Source organism: Diachasma alloeum, unplaced genomic scaffold, assembly GCF_001412515.2.
Source record: "Diachasma alloeum isolate Michigan unplaced genomic scaffold, Dall2.0 Dall_scaffold_00581, whole genome shotgun sequence".
NCBI classification, from domain to species: domain Eukaryota; kingdom Metazoa; phylum Arthropoda; class Insecta; order Hymenoptera; family Braconidae; genus Diachasma; species Diachasma alloeum.
Genome location: NW_021680713.1, coordinates 93,180 through 118,984, shown reverse-complemented (window position 1 = coordinate 118,984; position 25,805 = coordinate 93,180). Strand labels below are relative to the sequence as shown.

At 36.9% G+C, this 25,805-nt stretch overlaps 1 protein-coding gene across 2 annotated transcripts in view; it reads right to left on the bottom strand.

The window, feature by feature from the left end:
• LOC107043464 (death-associated protein kinase 1) overlaps nt 1-25,805 on the bottom strand; it is an 84,706-nt gene that overhangs the window by 45,510 nt on the left and 13,391 nt on the right. For both annotated transcript variants that reach the window (XM_015264994.2, XM_015264992.2), the window contains exons 11-14: nt 23,882-23,996; nt 23,065-23,256; nt 21,103-21,344; nt 19,506-19,670 (exon numbers count right to left, since the gene is read on the bottom strand). In XM_015264994.2, the coding sequence (XP_015120480.1) occupies nt 19,506-19,670; nt 21,103-21,344; nt 23,065-23,256; nt 23,882-23,996 (714 nt within the window). The remainder of the gene's footprint in view (nt 1-19,505; nt 19,671-21,102; nt 21,345-23,064; nt 23,257-23,881; nt 23,997-25,805) is intronic.

The following is a 25,805-nucleotide window of genomic DNA, read 5'->3' as shown; positions in this document are numbered from 1 at the left end:
AAATTATATTCTTATTTAGAAAAACAGCAAGAACGCGTTTTATATTATGATACAGACTCGGTTATTTACGTGAGCAATGGAATNGAGTTACCACTGGGGAATTTTCTGGGTGACTTGACCGACGAAGTAGAGGGCTACGGAGAAGGGAGTTTCATTACGTCTTTTGTCTCTGGCGGTCCAAAATTTTATACTTATCGCGTGAAGAAACCGGATGGAAACATCGCAGAAGTTAGTAAAATAAAAGGCGTTAGGCTAAATTACGACACGCGTAAACAGATTCATTATGACTCGATTCGTGCCCTCGTTGTCGATCAGGTAGAGCCTTACCAGATCAACTACAAGGGTATACGACGGACAATGTACCACGACGTCATCACGAAACCCGAGAGCAAGATTATCCGCGCGACGGGCCCGAAACGAAGGCTTAATAATAGCGCTGCAACCCTCCTTTACGGATTCAAGACAAAACGACGCGCGATTGAACCCGACGAATGAAAAATATTTTTGATTTTTGAGGTAGCGATTAGGGATTAGATTATGGATTAGAGTAATTTTTTGTAGAAGTAAACTAAATTTAAGTTTTAATACCAGAAGTAAGTTTTTTTCGTAGATATAAGCTACATGTAAGTTTTCAATCTCATTTTTTTAGATTTAAGCGAATTTTATATTCTTTTAGATGATAATTAGATGTAAGTTTTTAAAAGGAAGTTTTTTGTAAATGTAAATTTTTCTTTTCAAAATAAAAGAGAAAATGTGAACTTTTTTTTGTTTTTTTTAATCCTTATGCTACAAGGAAGTAAATTTTTCAAGGTTTGTTTTTCAAATAAAGAAAAAGAAGGATATATCGTGTTTTTATTCAAAAAACCTAACTCTACAAATACATTTCTTAAAATTGAAAACTCAATGCAAATGAATTACAATTGTTTTTTTTAATTCTGTTTTTTTTCCCGTGACGGGGGGGGGGGCACCTCACTCCCACTGCTCGAGGTCCCAGTTGTCCGTACTGCGGTTGAGATGATAGGAGCCCACCGAAGAGGTTGTGGAGGTCTTATAAATCCTCGATGGGAGATTCTACAGAGCTGGTCGCATGCATCTGAAAATTTAAAAAACGAGTGAAATTTGTTTGACAAAAAATCTACGGAAAATGCGACGAATAAGTTTTTCATGAAAACAATCCAGCACGGAAAATTTCTGCGGGAGAGAAAGCGAGCAAAAATTTCTATCATAAAAAATTTCTTTCACAAAAAATTTCGACACTGAAAAATTGGAAGAAAACCAGAATACAAAAATTCTAAATCGAAAAAAAAACGAGACGAAACCCGAATGGAAAATACATGCAAACTCAATAAGAGACGTTTAAAAACCGAAAAAAATGCACGCATTTTGGAAAAAATTCAACTCAAAATTTGAGGCTGAAAGATTGGATGACACCGGAACAGAAAAATTTGAAAACGAAAAAATCTAACACGGAAAATTTCAACGATAGAAAACGCGAGCAAAAATTTCTTTCACAAAATATTTCTATCAAAAACAATTTCGACGCTGAAAAATTGGACGAAAACCGGAATAGAAAAATTCAAAAATGAAAAAATGAGACGAAAACCGAATGGAAAATACATGTAAACTCCATAAGAGACGTTTAAAAAACGAAAAAAAATGCAAACATTTTGGAAAAAATTGAACTAAAAAGTTGACGCTGAAAATTTTTAAACAAAAAAAATTTCTTTCTCACAAAAAAATGCACGAGAATCGGACTCTAGAAAATTACCCAGAAAATTATGAACGAGAAAACTATGTGAACATTTTTTTTTATACAAAAAACCGAACAAGAATCTTCACAAAAAATATCACTCAAAATATAAATAAAAACTTACCATCCGGTAGGTTCTCTCCATTTCAGTGATGACTGACCCAACCATTTTCAAACTTTTGTTCTTTTTGTCGAAATGAAAAATCACAGCACTGTACGAAAAACGGTGGAAACTCGTCACTGAAGACTATCCTGAAGAATATGAAGTTGTGAGTATGTCTTCCAAAGATCTCGCAGTTTACATATCTCGAATTGTTTATTCTCTTCCTCTTTATTTTTCTTTTTTCGCCACGATCATTCGTTTTTTCGGCGGTATGTACTTTTCATCCTCTGTGTATTTATCAACATATACACGTATGCGTTTCTGATGAGATCTAGGCTTTCGTTTTTCCCTGTAATTCTCACTTGGTGACCGACCTGCGAAATATTTATCGAACAGTTCGACGTCGTGATCTCTCCAAATTTTATTCATTTTTACTGTCCTAAATATATTTTCACGAATGACTGACAAAAAATAAATCCAAGTCACCCGAATTAAAAAAAAATTCACAGCGGTCGGGGCAATATGATAGGAGTGCGGGTAGCATGATAGAGGTGGGGGGTAATATACATCATATGAAATCCATGGTAGTGGGGGGTCATGTGTGACGCCGACGCCGCAGCACTCCCTACGGTGGGGGTAGTGTGTTGTGCGCATAGGTCTGTTCTGTGTATGGTGGGGGGAATTAAGCGCGCCCCACTCTCATACCTAACGCTATAAAACGCGGCTGCTCGCGGTGTATTTCATCCAGTCGATCCGATTTCGCTCATCAGTTTTTTAACATGGAAAATATCAACGAAAAAGAGTGCAGTGGTGCCGAACAGCAGGTGGTGCTGTCGCAAGTTATACCTCTTAATAAGTCGGAGACGAAACAAATTCGTGTTGGTTTGCAAGTTACCTGTCTCGGACAATTTGTTCCTGTGGTGCAGTTTATGGCCGTACGCCCCAACCGTGTCGTGCTCTCAATGTCACGGGAAGAATGGGACCTTCTGTACAAAGATCTGGATGCCATTACGGACTACTTTGATCCTGAGAAGTTTCACCCAAAAGCCGTCCACAATGTACCTGCTAAGCAATTTGGGGATGTCAAAGTGAGATTCCATCGCAGCTACGATAACCCCTGCGTTGCTTTTGTACGTGCTGATGTAAGGCAACCCCTCATTATGATGAGCCCGAGCATTACAACATTAAAAAACAAAGCGGCATGGATCGATCAGTGGTTACATTTTTTGGACTCATTGCCTCTCAAACGATACAAGGAGTCTCTGGTGCGGGCGATCACAGGTGTTGCCATGCACTATATGGAATACAACAGGATGCCAGCTACTGAAGAACTCCACTATCGCATACGCAGCAATTTCGAGGAGATTTACCTTCTGGCCAGGGATGACCTCCGTCGTACAATACCTCAGCAGAACGAGGGATATTTGTATCAATTATTTGGTGAAATGTTTCATTTTTGCTTCGATGAGTTGGATGGTTTTGCGGGAGGGGCTTACCGAATGCCCACATACTAAAGACTATATGATAATAATAATCTCTTGTGATTGCAAATCATTTTAATTTGGAACGAAAAAAATATCATTTGTAAGCCTAAAAATGTATTTCATCATTTTACATGAATTAAAGAAAAAGTAATTTGTAAACCTTGTATTATTCATTTACGAAAAACCTTGACATTTTTTCAGCTACGTAGAAGTTTCTAGAAAAATATATTCGGCTCCATATCAGCTCGAAAAATTCACCGTTCTCAAAATAAAAGAGAGAGAGAGAGAGAACGTATTGTCCGCTCTTTGCGTCATTCATGGTTGCAATCCTTTGTTATCCCTTTTAAAAAAAAATTCAAAAGCGTAATGTCTCTCCGGAGTCTCAAGGACAGTGGCTCCAATGTCCTGGAGAGCGACATCCGGACCCTTGCCGACGCCGTCCTCCACGGTTGGACCACCAGCAGAGGGGCCCGACTCCCGACACCCGTCCGATATATACTGTCCGACAGTTTTTCTATTTACCCGCCAGCCCTTTTCCACCCACCACCCACTTACCACCCACTTTCCACCCGCCACTCATTTTCTATCTGGCGGCCATTTTCCACCCACCACCCACTTCCTGTGACCCTCGGACCCCAACTTTGAAGCCCTGCACCCCAGGGGGCCCCCAGCGCGCTGACGGCCTCTTCAAAGACATGCCGCCGAGGCAGGAGGGGGGAACGTGCACGTGCACTTCCCGGAAAAAGGGGGGAGGGAGCGTGGGAAATTCGCCAATAATGCCCTCTTACTACTCAGATGAATCCAGAATTGGGGGGAAAGGAGGCTAGCCTTATTGTCATTCCATCGATGCACGGGGTGGTGCCGGGGCAGTCTAATACCGATGCGAATTCCCTCTCAGTCACCAGTTCTAGGAATTCAATGAAAACTACTACCCCAATTCCTACAAGGATGTTATCAGCTGCAGATGTTTTATCGATGAAATCGAAGAAAGCACGCGGAAAATCCGGATTACCTTCTCGAGCAAATGCTGGTTCAGTAAGGAAGTCGAAATTCTATGTTTCCCCAGCGATCACATTGCCTAAATCTGTTGGACCTCGTCTAGCTCGACCGGCAACTCCCGTAATCAGGTCAGAACCTTCAGCAACTATCACTTCGGCGATGACTGCCAAAGGTGATGATTTATCTGTGACATCATCCAGTATTACTGGACATTATGAACCTCAACCATTAGCTGCAGTAACTGCATCGACCCCTTCAACGAGTATTACTTCAATAACTGCCTCAGGAAGACCGGATTTACCAGTATCAACGAGATTGATCACAAGAATTCCCCACGTTAGATCAGGTGTTTCAACAGTTGTTGGTCCCCAAAAATTCAGATAGATTTGAACACACCTACTCAACAACCCGGAAGAAATCTGCCGGCTTCATTATCTCACCTGGTGCCGAAAATCGCAATGAGTGAGCCACCTAGTCCAGCTTCACCGACTCCTCAAATTTTACCCCTGGCGCCGACGTCACCTGCATCAGATGACAACGTTGCTGAAAGCCACGCATCTGACCGTATACATTCTGGAGATGATTCGACTGATGAAGAAAATCAAGAGAATATTCGACCTGATGCTGGTGGAGCCAACGATCGTGAAGTGGATAATAGGGACAATCGACAAGAGAATGGAGGTAGAGAAAATCTTTTAAGAGAAGGACGACAAGGACAGGTTTTTCGACAGCGTGAGGATGAGACATGTCAAGCAGGCGCCACGATTGAATAGGGCCCTCCGGGAAAATACGAATGGGGGAAACATTCCAGATCATCATACTCAACACGTGTGCTGTCCGGGTTGTGCCCAATCACTGAGAGTGATGAATCGTAACGTCGCAGAAATCTTGCAGCGTATACGCCAAGACCAGAGAAACATCAGGATAGAAGAGAATAATGAGGAAAACTTACTCCCAGACTTGCCCTTTAATGACAGGGATGCACTCATGGAGTTCGATCGTAATCTTCAACAGAATAGAGCACTCCGTGAGCAATTTATTGTTCTTATTACAAGACTTGGTGGGGGGAATTATAAACAAGCAGTATCAAATACAATGGAAATGTTAATGACTAATGAATTATGTGCATAGTTTACGTGGACGGGAGTTCGGGGTACCCAACGAGCTGCTGATTTGGAAGTCATCTCTGTCATAATAGGTATTTTATTCAGAATTTCATTCAAATAAGTACAAATATGAAAAATTTTACAGCGAAACCTGGCGCGTCCAATAGAAAATCCTATTGAATTTCCATTCCACATTTTATTCGTTTTTCGCCAATTCCATTAAAAAAATTAATAGAAAATATCTCAATAGCATAAATTTCAGAGAAAGATTAAAATCTATTTTTTTTCTAGTGATTTTTTTCTATAAAATATGCTTGATTGAATTTTTTATTTTCATTTTTCTATTTTCATTTTAATTTTCAAACGGAGGCGCGAGATTTTTCCCGTGCTTTTTTCATACGTGCACCCACGTTTTTGAATATTGAAGCTTATGATCTTATGTATTCCATACGTCTATCTTGCAGATATTATTGTGAGGCAGACAAATACCACAATATCTAACGTCGAGGGTCGCATTGGTGAATGCCTTCGCCGTTACGGCGATCGGCTCCGTGCTATAAGAAGAGGAGGTGTTGCCCGACGTAGAAGGGTCAGGAGGGTGAGGAGACTTGAGGACGTTTAAAAAGTGATTTTTTCGTTATATTTTCCTTTTTTATTCGCACACGTATGCGAAAATTCAAGAGAAGAATTAGCGCTTTCTGTAAAAAAATTCTGTGGAATTTCTCTCAGAATTTTGGTGGATTCTATGGGATTTCTATTAGAATCCCATAGAGATTCTATTTAAAAATGATATGAATTTTTTGCACTAGTTCTATTAAAAATTGTGTAACTTTACCGTGCGGTTTTTGAATAACATTTGATTTAAAAAAAAACAACAAATGTTGAATTTTTCTTCGTGACTTCGAGATTTTTCCTATATAAATTATTGGTCATGAATGTTCAGAGTTTTTTCTACTGTATTTTGTTTTGTTTTGCATTTCAACATCAAAAAAGGGAACTGTAGAAAATTTATTCCCCATAATTTTCTCTATAACAAATCCCGAAATCCAGAAATAATGATTTATTGACGTTTTTTTATCAAACATCTGTTGAAAGATTGCACCGCAAAGTTGCACCATTCCCAATAGAATCAGTACAGTAAACAAGAAGAATTTTTTAGTAAACTTTTCATAGAACTAAAACAGATTTCTTATAGTTTTAATAGAATTTCTTGAAGAACACACTAGGTTGTTCTGTTAATTTTTTTGATACGTGAAACTACCGTCAGAATGAGAAAGTTAATTCCTGATAAGTCCCATTAGCGTAGATTCCTATGCAGACTCCTAATTTTGAATGTAAAATAGTTGACAACTTTACCTATCATTGTACCTATCGATTGAATCCAATAAAATGTTTGAAAAATTGTATTCCATATTTTTAATTGTAAATTGAAAAAAAAATCCATAGGAACCTCTCTTATGGTAGCAGGAAGACGCCTCATAACATTAACGAATAGGCAGCTACACGAATTCGCTATTTCCTGACGTTTTGGCAACGTAAAGTTACATGGATATTCATCTAAATAAGTTGAGTTATAGACAAAAATATTGACGTGTTCGATGGTCTATTTGGAGTCGAATAGTCGACTAGTGGCTGACTGAACAATGTATCCATCATCAAGTTAACGCAGGTATGTCTTTCAGTCAATTATAGCTCTAGACACAAGTTACCTTTTTGGACAGACATTAGACAGCCTTTTTGGTATACTTGCAGATACCCTCCAGAACTGTGCTGCTTGGGTTGGACAGTGATTGGGTATACTAGAAGATAACTTCGTAGTCAACTTTACCCATGATGCTCACTGAAATTCGAATCACGCGCCTGCGCGTGAGAGCGTAATTGCCCTGAAACTCATAATTTTCCGAACCATTGGTTCAAATAACTTTCTTATAAAATCTGAAATAAATCTGAAACTTATACGTGTTCGGGGGAAAGATTTGATCTACCACACACTAGTTTTTCCTCAATAGTTCATTATTTTTTTGAGTGTCATGGAAATTTCCGCAATTGAGAGTGGGATAACCTCGGAGGTATTATAGCTCCAAGGGTTACAAAAACATCCAAATATCATTTTTGTTAAGACTGTGATAACAGAAAAATTTTACGTAACAAATTCAATCAAATTAAATGAGTTTTCATTCATTTTTTTGTTATCGAGATAAAATAATATTTTTGTTTAGAGGATCCTTACCCTTTGAAGTACTAGGTACATCTTCAACTATCATTCTGCTCCCAATATTTGATAAATTTCCGATATTTACTAATTAATGACAGTCAGGAGTTATTGATAATAAGCAAAGAGATTGAAGAACACTAATCATCATATTTATTGCTTCCAAAGAATATAAATAATACAAGAAAAGAACCCAAAGGAGAGAGACATCAATCGACGCAAAAGCAAGTAAAAAGAAAAAAAATTTGATTTTCAGATTTTGATTTTGAATTTCTATTTTTGATCATAGTGAAGGCCAAAATGAATAGATAATTGCACGAATTTGATAAGAACCAATAGTAGGATTGATCCAAAGATGGTTTTCCAGGAATTGTTGAGTTTTTTAAGTTTGTTGAGTTTTTTATATTCCTAATTTTCTCATTTGTTTCACTTAAATTTATAATAGAGTTGATTTGAATTATTTCACTATGTTTTTATTTTCAGATCTCACAGTTTATAACTAACAAAAGATATTTCAAGGTCCAAAATTGATTCAAATGTGTCCTTACACAGAATTTCACTCTTCAACGTAATAGGCAATTCGCAGCCTATCAACCATAACACGACGAAATTCAATTTAACAAAAATTGAAATCTATAGTAGCCAGAATATTTCATGTAAGATTTTACTTGGATTCAATCTCTCGTACATCGGGCAGAATAGTTTAACTGATTCCGAATTCTCAAACGCGTAATTGACCCAAGGAGTTCGATCAAAGGCACATGCCACTTTGGCAACCAAGACAATACTGAAGAAATATTTTTTAAGAATGAATTTAGTGGCCGAAAAGAGTGCAATTGCACTGCGTTTGCGATTTTGGGTTTTTCAAGGACACGCGTGGCGCATTAGCCCGGTAATTTCACCTGCATCGGCAGTAACTCAACGTCCGGTGGGCAACGAATAAGTCGAATTTATTGAAAGAATAAATTTATGACTAGAATTAATTTTTGAAATAACTTCATACATGACACGACTGAAATTTGAAAAAAATGTGCAAGGATTCTCAATGATGCAGCATACTCAGAAATTTCTCCCACGAATTGTCAATTTTTTTTCATTAATTGGACTTTTTCCATGAAACACCTTAACCCAGGTTCTATCAGAAGCTGGTCGGGATTTCATAGGTATACCGGGTATCAATATAAATAAAGTATTCAACATAATAGACTAGTACTTGAGTATAATAGAGATAGAGCGGGCCACAAACATTATAATCCCCGGGATTCACGTCCTGATTTAATTGCTATTACTGATGATTCTTTCAGTAATGATGAAAAAAACATTTCTAGTCTTGCGTTTCATTATTTCAAGTATGAAGTGAATATTATCATTCTGATGTATTTCTGTAGCATATAAGAGAGAATGACGATAACAGTTACTCATTAACCATACTAATTGATATTAATAATGATCATTCGAGAGTCCATTTTGCCAGATTTTCACCTAAAATTTATTTTGCTGATGCTACCTATAAATGCTCAAATTTTTGTATGAAGTAATGGACACTGCATTCCACTGTCCTAACCCCCACCCCCTCACAGCTTTTGATAATTAATTATATAGGTTTTAGTGTACAACCACGGCCCCTACTAATTCATTTTTCAAAATTATGGGTGGGAATCTGCTAATGAATTTAAACCTCTTTGAATCATCTCATATATTATTATGAATGTTCACGTAGTTTTACGGGACTTACCATTCGGTACTTTCCTCCATAAGGCAAAATTATTATTTATTATATTAAGGTATTAAATTAAATTCAAAATGGTGGTAAGGCATATATTTGGCCATACCAGCGTTCAGCGTTACCCAGGGTTCACGGCGTGGAAGCACGCAGTATGAACCCCAAAAAGGAAACAACATTATGGGAATTCAAACATGGTATATAAATTTGAAAAATAAATATGAAAATAAAATAATAGGGGATTATAATGTCTGTGGCCGCTGTTGTATACTGAAACCTTCCATTAATTCATGTTCAATAAGAAGCTATTTTTTGGGATTTCAATGTTGGTCAATGATTACAGTTGTTTGGTAATCACTGACTGTAATCGACGAAATCATTTGTAATATTGTAATCATGTAATCACATTCGGCGCCTTTGTCAATTACGGTAATTACATAGACAACGATAATCAATGTAATCAGTTGTCTAATCCTGAATAACCGATTAGAATGATTTGTCATCACGGTATTCTTCAATTCTCCTGTGAATAGCCCCTCGTTCACACAATGACCTTGAACTTCACGCACCCTGTGCAAAAAAAACGCTGTAGGTACTCCCGAAAATTGAATTCAGCAGGTATCTTCTCTTCTATAATAAGAAGGAGATGGCCAAAATGTGTCACGCGTTTATTTTTGCGGCATTTTTTCGCCTTTTCGCTGTAATGAAGTGTCAAAATATCAGGACACTTAACTCATAATGATGCGGACATGTTCGTTATCATGTATAATATTATCCAAGGTAAAAAGATGGTAGCCAAAATTTGTCAGATGGTTATTTTTTCGAAATGTTTTCGCCTTTTCGCAATAATTGATTGTCAAAGTATCGAGATCCTTAATTTATGATGATGGGGACATTAGTGTGACCCAGGTACCGTAAATTTCCAAATTTCGTCTCGTCCGGAAATGGAAACGATGGTTGACTCTATGGAAAGACTATGTGAATTTTCTCCCAGTTTTAGAAACATTTCCCTGGTCTGCATAAGTTTTTGGAAATTCTTATGTCGTTTTTCCCGTGGAGAGGGTGATAAATTTAACATTGACCATTTTATTGAAAAATGAGTTGCATTTTCATCATTTTTTCTGCAGAACCTGTTGCTAAAGAGGTGAAGAATCGATCCATCACTCTTTTGCGTTATTCAATCCATTTGTTATTGAATTAAAAAGTATGATTTTCACTCAAAAGAGGGGTTTTCAAGGACGACTAACTGCCTTTCAAAATGGACTGATGTCTTCCCAATTCTGTTGAGTGATTATTCAATTATCTCACTATCACCTGGTGAAAAAATGAGTAATTTCATCCATTATAAATCGAAGAAAAATGCAAAAGAAAATTGTCAAATTTTCGATAACAGCAAGTGCTCGGATTACCTCGTGCTATTATGAAGGCCAATACCTGAAACTGAGAAGGTCATCCAGCTGGCCCGATCTTTCCTCAGACGACCCTACACATTTTACTACCCCCAATATATCATATTATACCTTCTTATTTCTGATATAAATTTTTCCTATTTTTTCGCAATTGCAATTAGAAATTTACATTGTGGAATTCCTCATTCCATATCGATTTCAACGGAGCTCGATTGATTGAAATCACGTGATTTGAAGTGAAGTTAACTCAATTGGTCTCAGATTTCATTAAAAATGAGGCAATGTTTGTCAATTTCAATTCCATATAGTTTTTCACACAATGTTTGAATGATTTAAAGTTTAAACATTGATCATGGATGTAACAGATATTCTTATCTATTATATTATACGCATTATATGGGGGGGGGGTCAAATAGAGATTAATGGAAAAATGGTATACGAAGGAGAAAATTAAACATGAAAAATCCATTAGATTATGTAAACAATTTATGGATTTTTTCGGAAATTTCGCCTTCTTTTGGGAATAGTACATTAGAGTTCAAGGGGGTAAATTCCGTTTTCCACGAATGGAAAGTTTACAGGGCGAGCCGAAGGCACTTCCATTCGTTGAAAACGAAATTTATCGCCGAGTGCTCTATACTATTTTAGTTTACTCCATGCGTAAGTCGAGTAAATCGTATGCTGCGCGGAGCGCAGCGTGCGATAAACTCGACTTATACCATGGAGTTAATTAAAATTTAATTGTACACATAACTAATTTTTATTTCGATGGAGGTCGCTACAAGTAGAAATAATAACCAGTCTTATTTATTCAATTCAATTCAATTTATTGTTTTCAAAGAGTACAAAGGTTTCTTATAGCAAATTATACATCATGCTTAAATATAAGTATAAGTGGGGGGGCTACGCATAGGGTACAATAGACAGCTGCCAAGTAAGNTTTATTTCGATGGAGGTCGCTACAAGTAGAAATAATAACCAGTCTTATTTATTCAATTCAATTCAATTTATTGTTTTTAAAGAGTACAAAGGTTTCTTATAACAAATTATACATCATGCTTAAATATAAGTATAAGTGGGGGGGCTGCGCATAGGGTACAATAGATAGCTGCCAAGTAAACAATGAAAAAGTAAAAGAAAATTTAAAAATTAAAACTTAGGTGTGCAATGGTGTACATTAGAGCATAGTAAAACTCAGGAAAAACTCGGTAACAGTCATAGGAGAGTAGTCGCACTCAATACAGCATTCTCAGGGTACGTAAATTACAAGCGATAAATCATACAAAGTAAATAAATCAGGTTCTCACTCTCATACAGTTCGCGACAAAATAACAGAACAATTTCAGAGATTTCCAATCACAACAGCAGACTAGGTCTAACAGTACATTCTCATTCAGATCATCAAAGGTTGTATTGGTTCTGCGAAGGAAATCAATGCGAGGAAGTTGAGTGGTGGGACACCGCAGGAGGAAATGGGTTAGGGAGTCAGGTTCGTGGAGGCAGCAGAGACCACAGGTTTTGCGAGGGGAAATAACCAGTCTTATAAAAATGATCAAAATACCACTAATCCTAATATCCTAATCTACACTGCCTGAAGTTTCTGTTGATTGATTATTCAAATAATTTTGCAATGAAAACATCAAATCTTCTCTTGTGCAATTTGATGACGCCTTGCGTACTAATTGCACAACGCGCATTATATTTTCTTTGCCTTTTTCATCTTTTGTGAGCACATTATGATATTCGCTTGCGAGAGACACGGCTCTTTCAGCGATATCATTTGTGACATGAAGAGATTTGAGAATTTTTGAAGTTTTCGCAAAATCATCTCTCATCTCCCACGTGGCTGGGTCACTGTCCAAAAAAATTGTATCGATTCTTAATATTTCCAAAAATTTCATCGTATTTCTCGTAACAAATGAATCTAAGCTCAACTCTTGGACCAATTCCGGGTTCTTGACCCCAGTTTCCCGCCTCTTTCTATCATGATTGAGCGCAGAACGAGATTTGATGGCCTGGCACATCTTTCGTTTGCACTCGACACTTACGTTTTCATCGAAGAAAGCGAAAGCAATCAGTTCCTCCGACAAGTACCAAAGGTGGTTCACAAATTTTTCAAATACAGCCTTGCACATTTTCGAGGAGATACAACCAGAGAACCACTAGCGTTAGCTGCTAACTGTTTTAGAAGGATCAAATCGTTATTTGGAACTGCTACTGTATTTGAAGCAGTAAACCAAGCTCTTTGATACAGAAGAACGATAAAAACGCAAGTGTCCCTCAAACCTGATTCTTCTCGGGACGTCAAATGGAATTGGTCTCTGAATAGATAAATTTTGAGCGAGTAAATGGCTTTGGACATCCACCTGGCGTGATGAATTGGACCCAAAGCGCGAAAGCGGTTCCCTCCCGTCAGATTTCCACCCAGGAATATTATTACTAGTTCCAGAAATTCCCTGTAGTCCGTCCGGTTAGGTTTATTCTGTAAAGGGAACAGATAAATACAATTTTATGTAATTACTCGTGAAACTTGCACTTGGATGGTTATGAAAATGAAAAATATAGATAATTCATATTCATATAAATAAAATACGTTATAACTAACCTGCAATTGTATCTCAGAAAAGGCAAGGATATTTTCTATATCACGACGCAGTGCTCCCTTCACTATATCATCGTGGACTCCAGGTGAAAATTTTCCTTCGTCCACGCTGGCCCAGTGTCCTTGGAATCTTTTGAAAATTTGAACGTCAGGCCCTGAAGTGCACCCCATTGACGATTCAAAAGCCGTTTTAAGGAGAAGTTCGAGAACATGATGACGGCACGCCAGATACAAAAGATTCCTCTCAAGAAGTTTCTCGAGCAAAACACATGCACCATTTACACCGCCGGTATTACTTGCTGTCGTATCGAACACCATGCCGCATACATCGTCAGCAACGTCCCATTCCTTCAAATAGTTATAAACTGCCTGCGCTTGTGCTTCTCCGGTGCCTCTCTTGAGTCTACCAACACCAAGCAATTGATGCCACTGCTGAGGACCTGAGAGCAGAACTGGAAGTACATCGATCCTTTCAAATTTATTTTCTGGTGAAGGTTGTGATTTGCCGTCCCAGTGAGTAAAAAAGATATCGATATCGGAAGATGCCTTTTTCGAATTTTCTCGAATCATGTCATTCAACGTTTCTCGATGTTGCCGCCGATTCCGGCGGATTGTTTCACGGCTCAAATAGACATCATCGAGATTTACGTTGGTGGAAATCAGAGTGCCGGCTAATACACGTGCGGCATCCCGATCGCTATGTTTGGCTCTATCCAAAATCACCATAATATCTGGGTTCATGATCCGGCATTTGGCTCCTGAGGGTGCTAATTTAACTGCATAGTTTTTGTCCCTACGTATACTGGCGTCCAGAGTTTCAAACAGTTTCGTGATATCTTCATCCTCGTCAACAGCATAATTGGCACCATTTGCCGCAATTTCACTGGGTTCATCTAGGGAATGAATGCAATGCACAAAAATTAATTAGGAATCGGTGAGAAAGTTTAAAAAAATGTGGCGGGAAGGTTTAATCAAAAGAGCACGTAGGATCATCATATCCATATGCTATAATCCTGGCCACAAGAGACTGGTCTTCGACTTTTATTACGAATTCTTCCATATGTGAGAAGATACAAATGACGAGTTGTGGGGATACTTCGGATCAACCCGAAGATCATTCTTTTGTGGCGTTTAGTATAGGGCGGGATGAACAACTGTACTAGTGAAAATAAAGTATGCACCGATACTAGTAAAAATAAAGTATAAAATTTCTCAATAAAAAAATTGATCTCTCCAAATCAAGGTTGATTTTTCTCCGTATCTTAATTGTTAAGAGAAAGGTTGACAGTTGGAAAGCCCCGGCAGTTGCACTGCCATGCACGTTCTCCGTATCTTACGTGCTGGGGAACTAGACGAACCCCCATCCCTCCATCCCCAATGGCGGAAACCGGAAAATACTTTTTCATCACTAGTACGTAAAGCAATGTTTTACGCACACTTTGCGTGCGCAAAACATAGCTTTGAGCACTCTGTGATGAAAAATAGGGTTCGATACTCGTGAGAAAAGTGTTCTTTAACTTGTGGGAGGTGTGTAGCACGAGCCGAAGGCGAGTACCTCCCACAAGTTGAAAACCACTTTTCCGTACTTGTATCGGAATATACTAGTTCGATACTGATGTGTAAAGTGTTCTTTTGACAAGCACGTGAGGTTGCACTCGCCTTTGGCGAGTACAACATCACCTACTGTGCTGTGACGTCAGGGTGAGCGGACCGAGCGTTTAAACGACAAAATTTCAATCAATTATTAACGTTCATTATTTACTTGAAAACCAAATTTTTTTCATGGGATTTTTTTTTATGACTCATAGAACGAGTTGAGGGGAGAATTTAACCCTAGATTGGTCACGAAACAAGAACTTGTGACTCTGGTCCCCTCATGAGGGATTCTCTACCGTGTTATTTAGGTTCCAGCGTTGCCGAATTGACTCTAGTGAATTCACTCTACACTGCCCGGGCGCGTTTAGCGAGTTTTTGGTAACGCCGCGCAACAGGCAATTTNCGAGTTGAGGGGAGAATTTAACCCTAGATTGGTCACGAAACAAGAACTTGTGACTCTGGTCCCCTCATGAGGGATTCTCTACCGTGTTATTTAGGTTCCAGCGTTGCCGAATTGACTCTAGTGAATTCACTCTACACTGCCCGGGCGCGTTTAGCGAGTTTTTGGTAACGCCGCGCAACAGGCAATTTAATTTAGCATGGGGAAAAATTGTTCGGCACTTAGAAATTTTTTTTTCTCTCAGAATTTCAAGAAATTTCGAATTTTAAAAATACCGTAATTTTTTAGACACTTCAATTATCGATCTTGAATTTTTTCGAATTTTTCGACTCAACCAGTCAACAGCAGTAAAATAAAAACAATGCACTGCGGCATTTCCCTCATAAGGTGGCCAATCTAGGGTTAATAGGTGAATGAAAAATATATGATCCCCATTCCGGAGACAGAGCTGACATGACTAAACGATAATTGGTGGAGTGATCGTTGTAAAATACCTTGACACAATGAGAAAGATATGTCGATTCATGTATTTCGTTTGCATCGTTTTCGTTTCCGGAATAATCAGAAAATAATTCATTGTGTATAGTAACGTACCTTGTTTCGATAACACTGTTTTTTCTTTTTCTGGTTTCTTCTGTGTATCACCGCGGTTCCATGTTCTTGTGTCGATGATCATATCCAAACAACCACTCCGTCCCTCCTCTTGGTGAAGACTCAATAAAGTTCTGGCGACTTCATCTTTCATCAGACTCATTTGTTTCTGATGAGCAATATCAACGAGATTACCCAGCATACATTTGAAATCAACCTCTTGTACTTGGTAATTCACATATTTCTCCTTCAAGGAGCCAAACTTGAGGATGGTTTTGTGTTTTTGCACTAATTTTTCCAGTTTATCTATTGCGTGACACTCCTTCACAATTGGGATCCCCGCATATTCCCAGAACACAGCGCACTTCCGAACAACACACATCAAAGCTTCGCGGGTATTGAGTTTTGGTACACTATGTCTGGTGTAATAATAGTAACATCTCAAAACCTGCTCATTCGAAGGCAATTGGTTCCCACAAATTTCTGGTGTTGTGTTACCGATTAACACAACGTTTGTGTCTTGTCGCGTTTCCGGCATATTGAAGCGTTATTTTTCCTGAATATTGAGCGTGAAGAGCACGTTAAAGGAGCGAGTACTGCGATGTCAACTGTTTGGGAATCTTTCCTCAACTGACTTCTAGTGCACGCGGAAAATTGTAAGAAGGTAATTCATTAGAAGGACGAAATGGGTGGGAGCTCCACCCCTAAAACCCAAATGAAAAACCTGTCAGGCGTTTGACTCTTCGCATCATAAACTATTTCAAAATGAGTCATCCAAGGTTTTCATATCGTCAGGTAATATTCTTCCGTCCATCGTGTAACCAAATTACCTATATAGCTTGACAACTTTTCCGTTCCCAGTGAAATTTCTCAAAGTAAATTTTAATGCTTTGTATCTTTTAAACAAATAATCGGATTGGCGAAAATGAAAATTCATTTTCTTCATTATTGATCCCACCATCATTTTCATCTTTTGATGTTTTGCTCTAATTTGCATATTTTTCACAATAATAAATCATGAACAAAAAAAATTTCCTCTCATCGTCTCTCCCATGTGAACAAATGATTTTTTTCACATAACGGACTTTGTTATCTATGAAGTCCATGTCAGCAAAAATTGTAAGATTTTTTATAAATTTTTAATGTTTTTGTTTATACGGTATTTTCAATAAACCAACACTAAAGTTTTTTCTTCATTATTTTTCAATACATGTAAATTTTCTTTGAATTTTTTTGAAATTCTTTCCCTTTCTGCGTTTTTATTAAATTCTCACCATTACTAGAGTTATAAATTTTTGAAGTTACAGGAGTTTATTGGCAAGGGACGCGCGGAGACTGGGAGGGGCACGCATCGGAGGCGGGGGAGTCCGTACAGACCGATTTTGTGAAGGAACTTCGAAAATTTGTAAATCTAGTAACATTGAGAATTTAATAAAAACGCAAGAGGACAAAGAATTTCAAAAAAATTCCAAGAAAATTGACATGCATTGACAAATAATGAAGAACAGAAATTAGTATTTGTTTATTGAAAATACCCCATGATCAAAAACATTAAAAATTTACAAAAAATCTTACAATTTTCCCTGGCATAGACTTCATAAATAACAAAGTCCGTTATGTAAAAAAATCATTTGTTTACATGGGAGAGACGATGAAAGGGGATTTTTTTTGTTTATGATTTATTATTGTTCAAAATATGAAAATTAGAGCAAAATATTAAAAAATGAAAATGATGGCGGGATGAATAACGAAGAAAATGAATTTTCATTTTTGTCGATCCGATTATTCGTTCAAAAGTTATAAAGCATTGAAATTTACTGAAAACTTGGAAGAAAATGAAAATTTGTTCAACAGTATAAAATTGAAAGATGACGGAAAAAAAATAATCCTCCTAAAAAATGCTTATTTGGGGTTTCAATATGATATGGGAATTCCCGCAGATTTTTTTTTCAACGTTTGGATGTTTTTTTTTTAATTTAACAACTAACATAGATTTTTTGTCGTGCGGGATGAAGGAGCACTTTTGCGTTGAAATTTCGGGCGCGCTTGGTGGTTAAACTATTGACGATAGAAAAATACCGTCGGGAGTTTTTTGCCGGAAATTTCATCCTCTACAAATCGAGTCCTATGCATTTTTATTGTATCTGTAACAGTTTTGACAATGTGAGGCGAGAAAGGCCGCGCTGCGCCTGTTTGTTCACTTTTTCATTATTTTTGGACCACCCCCCCTTGACATAGTCCTGAAAACATGAGATGTTATTATTGACGTTATTCCCCGTCAAATTCATATTTTTTCGTGCTCCTGTTATTTTTTCGATTTCAGCCTAAGAAAATCCGCTATTTGTCTGAACTATGACTGGAAATGGTNTACAAATCGAGTCCTATGCATTTTTATTGTATCTGTAACAGTTTTGACAATGTGAGGCGAGAAAGGCCGCGCTGCGCCTGTTTGTTCACTTTTTCATTATTTTTGGACCACCCCCCCTTGACATAGTCCTGAAAACATGAGATGTTATTATTGACGTTATTCCCCGTCAAATTCATATTTTTTCGTGCTCCTGTTATTTTTTCGATTTCAGCCTAAGAAAATCCGCTATTTGTCTGAACTATGACTGGAAATGGTTAGGAAATATTTTCCATGTTTTCTCGACTGATTTTTTTCATTGGTTTTCTCAACTGATACGGCTGCAAAATAAACCTAAAAAAAATTCAAAATATTTATTTTCACTATTTTTCTGAAATAAAAATATTCTCTGAATATTCTGCCCCAACCCAGGTAGTTTAGTAAATGGGCGCAGGCAAACCTCTACTGCATTGCCTGGAAGATACCCACGGCACTGCTCGACACTTTCGCTACCTGGCAACAGACCGTCATAAAGCAATTTGACTTTCCACCAAACTTCATAAGTACATACTGCCCGTGGGTCAAATATTTTCATGTAACTTTGCATTACTTATGCCGCCCAGCGAAATGTTTCTCAGAATCGGGAAAAATTCCCTTAGTCTTTCCATAGAGTCAAGCATCGTTTCCATTTCCGGGCAAAGTGAAATTTGGAAATCTACGGTGCCTGAGCCACACTAGGGGACATGTTTGTTATTCTTTATAATAAAAAGGAGATGGCCAAAATGTGTCCCGCATTTATCTTCTCTCTTTTCGAGATTCGAGATTCGAGATCTTACGCTTATTCGAGATTTTCGAGATATATCGAGATCGATTCCCTTTCTCCTTTTTACGATAGGATAGGATAAAGAGAAGACCAATAAGAATATTTATTATTGTTCACTGAAATTATTCGATATTCAGTTCGAAATGTTGCGCAAAAATTGGTATCAATTATACAATGCCCATGTGAATTTTATTAAAATGGAGAATTGTATTATTTTGACAATAAGAACGATGAATCGTATAATCAATTGATCTATCATGTTCATCTATCTCGTTAAAATAAAATAGGATGTATTACACACGCGTACAAAAAAGTGAAACTTTACATAGTAGTAACACAATACACTGTGTATCTGAAAGTTACCTGAAGTTGCTGTGCCAAATGTCGGCAATGCTCAATAGAGACCAGTGGATTAATTTTCCTAACTTCAAGAAGCAATTCTTGAAGCGTTAGAAGTACAGGTGGATCTTCCAGGGTGAGAACATATGCCCTCCAGACTTCAGCCAATCCCGTCCACACCATTGCCCCCTAAAATCCAATCATTCATCACCACCACATCGCTCAGACACAATCGTCATACACGATAAGCACAAAGAAAGCATTTTTTTATCTCATATATTTTTGTAATCTCAAAAGCAAGGTAGTGCATTGTATGTTCTCAATTAACGTGAAAAAACTGTGCACCACAAGTGACAATTAAAAATTAATTAAAATTATTAGTGTTATTTATAATGAGAGAAATAAGATGATAAATGGAGACCTGGTTATCATGATTTGCCACTGGCGCGTACATGGCCGCTGCCCGGGGCTTGTCACGACGGAGAATACTTTCTGCTGCATCCCGTCCATCCTATTATCATGCGTTGCATGCATTAAGGCACTTATTGCTGTTTAGAATTTAATAACTAATTTTCCGGATCAATTGAACAATGTTTATAATCAATGTTTCGATTGATCAACGATAGTTTACAAGAAGAGAACATTTTCACCCAAAATTCCATTGTCTTCTCATCAAGTAAACTTGACTGTTTTGCACACTTGCACGTGAAATGTTGGATGGACACGCAGAAGTGTCGGACATTCGATTTCGCGGGTCTTCGTATCACAATTGAGGTGATTTTCAGACACATTATGCAAACAGAGTTAGATTACATACCGTGAATAAATAAATTATGCACTTTTCTTGGTTGATAATTCTTCATAATCAGTGATGCCTTTTACATGTGAAAGTGGTAATGAAATTAATGAATACATGAGTGCAGAGTCGACTTGATCAAAATTGATGTACATGAAACTGTGCCATCTTTTCATGTGTTGTTATCTGAAAATTAACCTTGCTCATGTAACGAGAACAATGAGATATTGAAATCCCATATAACACGTGAATGGGTATGACGTGATATAATGAGGAGAGGACCATATGTTACAATGGATTTATGATCTTGAATCATAAACAACACTCTCTTGCAATCACTTCATCTCTTTCACATTCTTTATTCAGCAGAAATTGAAGATTTGGCTGGGTCCATTTTACCCCACGCTCTCCATATCTGATTATACCCAAGTGTGCAACACAGCCGCAAACTTTTTTTCTCTCAAAAGTGTTCGTTAATGTAGATGACATGATACAATTATTAGATTATTTATACAAAATATATATCTGTATGGTAACATGCGCACGAATGATCCGTTGAGCCCAAATCATGCTGAATGAATTGTATTCTCATTGAAAGGAAAGTTTATTAACTTTAGGTGAATTAACTCAATTATCATTATTCTTATCTTCTGTGGGTCGTTGCATGCTATGATGTCGTGCGATCACTAGCATATCAAGAGAATTTTTTTTTTATATTCAAAATAAAATGTTAATGGACAAAATAATTAGTAGACAGAGAGACAGAAAGGTAGAGGGGGGAGGGGAAAAGACATTATTCAGTATGATTGACAGGAAATTGATTACCTCGAGGAATTCCATTCGCGCATTTGTCAGATAGGATCGAAGAAGTTTGACACCAGGGTTGGATGAATTTGTGGCATCTAGTACCACCACCTGTGGCTCTTCACCTAAAATTGGGGTGAATTCTTGGAGGAATTCCAATAGTGGAGCGAGGAAGTTTGTTCCGTTGGAATTTGGACTTTGAAGTTCTGGGGCGTAAGTACCTACGAGGATTACTTTGACATCTTGACACTTTCCAGCGAATCCTAGAGAATGAAAATATTGTGTCTTGGGTTGTGTAGAATACTTGAAGATTATTCAATAGTGAAGTGACAACATATAAACTTTCGGAAACCTCATTTTTTAGGCATGAAATCAATTTCTGGTAAAATTCAGAATCAGAATAAATTTGCTACGATTCCGAACGAATGATTTGTATAGTGGAAATTTGTTTTTTTAATTTAATTTTAATTTTTTTATAAATTATTTATAAAAAATGCTCGTAATTTTAAAAATTCCATTTTTCAAATTATTTAATCAGTCTTCCTCCAAAAGTAAACTTTCTACTTTTTTTTAGGTTTTTAAAACTTTTTCTAACGATGCAATATCGAGATTCAAATTCAGACCTGCAAAGTTTGAATAATAAAATCATTGTATAATTCCCGGAAACTTTAGGGTCAAATGGGGCTCCAATGAAAGCTCTGATGTTTAACTACAAAAGTAGAAAAGCACTTCACTGGAGAAAAAATAGCCAAAGTAATTGGATATCCTTAAGGCTATCCGAGTATCTTTTATAGTTTGGTACCACACTATAGATTCAACCATTTTTAATCATTAAATTTGTCAATTCAATTGCGTGAGAAAAATTCGAAAAAGATCATGAATGTTCAGCGTCATTCAAATCACATTTTGCATAGAATTATTGTTTTTTAAATATTCATTGTTTATGAATAAATAATTGAAATTGTTTAAACTTTCGGAAACCTTTTTTTTTTAGACATGAAATCGATTTCTGGTAAAATTTTGAATAAGAATAAATTTATTACGATTTCGAACAAATGATTTTTATAGTGGAAAATTGATTATTTATAAATTATCCATAGAAAATACTCGTAATTATAAAAAAATGCAATTTTTAAATTATTCTCTGCTCCTTTCCTTTTTTCTCGCTGCACTGAGAAAAAAATAGATTTTTGCCACATATCCATTTATTTCAGAGAAGTATTTACTTGTTCAATATGCATCCAGTCGAGTAATTTCCAGGCAATCCTCATTACGTTTCAATTATGACAATTATATTGCTCTAGAAGATGATCATGTTAGTTATGACCTTGAGTGGACTCCCTAAATAATTATCAACATTAAACAATTAATCGAAATGCTTCCCTCTAGAAAATGAGAAATTTAGGAAAATTGAATAATCATTGGAAGAGTTCATCCAAGGTCATGTAGAATGCAGTCATCATCTAGAGCAACATGATGATCATAATTGAAACCTAATCAGGCTCGCTTGGGAATGACTCGATTGAAGAAATACGATTTTTTAAAAATAAATGATTATGAAGTAAATGAATGTTTGGCAAAAATATTTTTTTTTCTCAGCGTACAAAATCCGATAAATTTGGAAGCTTGATGGAATTTAATAGAATTTTCCAGCGAATGTGCTAGATTTCTCTGTGGAATTTTTTCGTACATGTCATTACAGTGGTTACTCCCTAACATTTCAGTCGGAGAAGTTGACTTCCGCCACCATCGACAACCTAAATGTGTTGGGTAAATCTGTGTCCCTCTGCGCGACGGGACTGCGCAGTAAAATTACTCTCGGCGTGTGAGAGTGAAATTAGCTCCGCCTCCAATGGAAGAGTAATGGCTTGCCGAACATTTAATTCCTTGAATTCTGGCCCCAGAGGCTGGAATGTTAGGGAGTAACCACTGTACGTATCACCACTTTATCATTAAATTTGTATGGAATCCATCTCTCTTTACCAATATTCTTTGGTGGAATTCTGTCCATAATGAAACGTAGCCAAAAACGTGCTTGCTGTAGTTGAACAGTGAATGGGTCTCGTAGACTAATCGTAATCAAATGAACGGCGGGTAACTGGTAAGTGAGGGCGTGATGATAAGATGCCAAGAAATCCTCGCGACCACAAAATTCCCAAAAAACACATTCACCTCCTGTAAAAATATAAATCAGAAAAACTGTCAATATTTTGTGCTCAAATTTCATTATTGTACGGTCGAAAAAAATAATAGAAACGCCTGGCGCATTCGTCAGGAGATTCTATTCGATTTCTATTCGACTTCTATTGAGAATATCCGCAGCTTTTCTACGTTTTTTTTTCAATAAAAATATTTGATAGAAAATATTATATGGAAAAAATCCAGATTCAGAACTTATTCAGTTGAGATTGTTTCTCTAGGAAGCCTTCAGCGTGAACTTTATAAATATTTTTGCATATTTGCATTCATTTATTATTGTTATTTTTAACGTAATTTGCCGAAAGGAGTTTGCAACTGGCCAGCGCCCGAAGGCCTTCAGCCTGTTCCATTTATTTTCTAACGCGAAAAGGAAAAAAATGCAATGAAAAAATTTGAAAAATTTATGGCAAATATTTTCTGTTGAAAATATTTCAATGGAATTATTTTCATCTAAATTCCAAAATATGTTGACTTTTCTGATAAAATATTTTCGGTGAAACATTGTAATAGAAATACGTATTGAAAGCACACAAAAGCATCGCAATTTTCAATAGAAGTTTCTCTATGAATTTTCTTCGTATGTGTGACTTTCAGTACTCACCAATATTACCACGGCTCCATTCAACACCAACAGTCCCCTCATACTCATTATCACTATATTCGAAACTCAATGAACCATGTTTACTCGTGACATCCAATTCAATACTCGGTTCTCTCTAAAGATATGCAGAAAAAATTTCATGAATGGATTGAAATTTGTTTTGAAGAGGAAACTCGACTGGAATTAAAAAATCCTGCACATGATTATGATGAGATCTTCAATTCCTCAAGATAAATCTGAACTTCCTATTCGAAATCATTACACTGTTGAAATCTCTTGAAATTCAAGTCAGAATTGTACGCGAATTTTTAATGCTGTGAATTGGAATGAAATTGGAGATCGAATCGTCGATGAAATTTCTCATTAATCTTGAAAATCTAAAAAATTTTTTCATTATAAATGAAAAAAATTAATTTTTTCTCCTATTCAGCGATTATTGATATTTCGATGACAGTTTACATTATCAAAGTTGTTGTGAAAATTAAATACATACATTTGAGTTTTTAATAAAATGGCAATCCAGGAAAATAACTGTCTAAATTTTCATAACTCTCAATAATTTTCATTGCTGTATGGACCTAAAAATTAGAATTTCATTGGAAATTCAAGAAATTAATTAATTCGTCAATGGTAATATATATGAAATATCTGAAATTACAGGTAAATTCGTCATTGTTCAAAATTCCAAGATTTCCGGCTTAAAACTGCAAAAGTAATTTTTCAACAGTGCAGGCGCTGTGATAGTAAGCGAAAAAAGTGGAGATGTTATTTCTTATTTCAAAAGACTAGTATGGACCAATCACTGATCAAATAGTCGCGAAACTATTTCACAATGATCGTAACTCTTTCATAGTTGGAATTGGTTTAGAAAACCCGTGAATTTTTGCGTTTTCTCAAAATTTTCAAAAAACCCGTGAATTTTTAGGAATTATCGAGAAGAATGTAGAATTCTCTAAGAAGTTCTAAAAGTTTCTTCGTTGCACACTGCAGTAGGGAATACTTTTCTCTTAGCAATTTATAATTTCAAAGAAAATCCTGAAAAGTTCCAATAGGTTCGAGAAATCTCCAGAAAGTTCTCAAATATTTTCTGCTGCATTCCTTTGTATGCAACTTAGCGCAATAATTACTAAATAACAGGGAGAATCGCATTGAAATCTGATCAATCATCTTTGCGTGAATCGCGAACAAAAACATGCAGCACATTTATTATTTGTGAAAAAATTGAACGGTGTTTTCACGTACCGACTCCGTCATCTAGATCGAGGGATGAACGATGATGATGTCTCCATGCAATAGAATAACGTTAGTGATGTTATTCATTTCCGTGGATGATAGTAATGGAATAAATAATGGGATGTTGAAGGAGTTTAAGCAATACTCATTTATTGTCAAATCGCGACGTGTCGCTGACAATTGTAGCTTTCTCAGGCTCTGAAAACCAAACACAAACAGGACAGGACTAATCGTAGTTTTCTTCTGTTTGTCTTTGGTTATCAGAGCCTAAGGAAGTTCAAATTTTTAGCGCACCGTCGCGATTCAACAATAAATTAGCATTGTTCGAACCCTTCAAACATCCTATTTTATGTCTGTGCCTTCGGCTTGACCCTTCGGAGATTACCTTACGTATCCTTCACATGTATGCGTGCCTAAAACCTACCATGGGAGCCATCTATGGGGGGAGACGGGTACGTCGAACTGAGTTACAAGTGTCGGCTAGCGCGGATGACGCGTTTGGACGCGAAGAGTCCTCAGTACACTTTCGTTTTCCAAAACGTGTATGTGTGTCTAAACGTTGTTGTAACGTTCGTTAGAATTTTTACGTACCAAGAGTGCGTTAATTTTGTTTGAGAGTCAAAGGTCCAAGGTAAGTATTCCCTTTGGCCTTTTCGTTGTTTGTTTCAGGGATTAGGTACGAGGCGGTGGA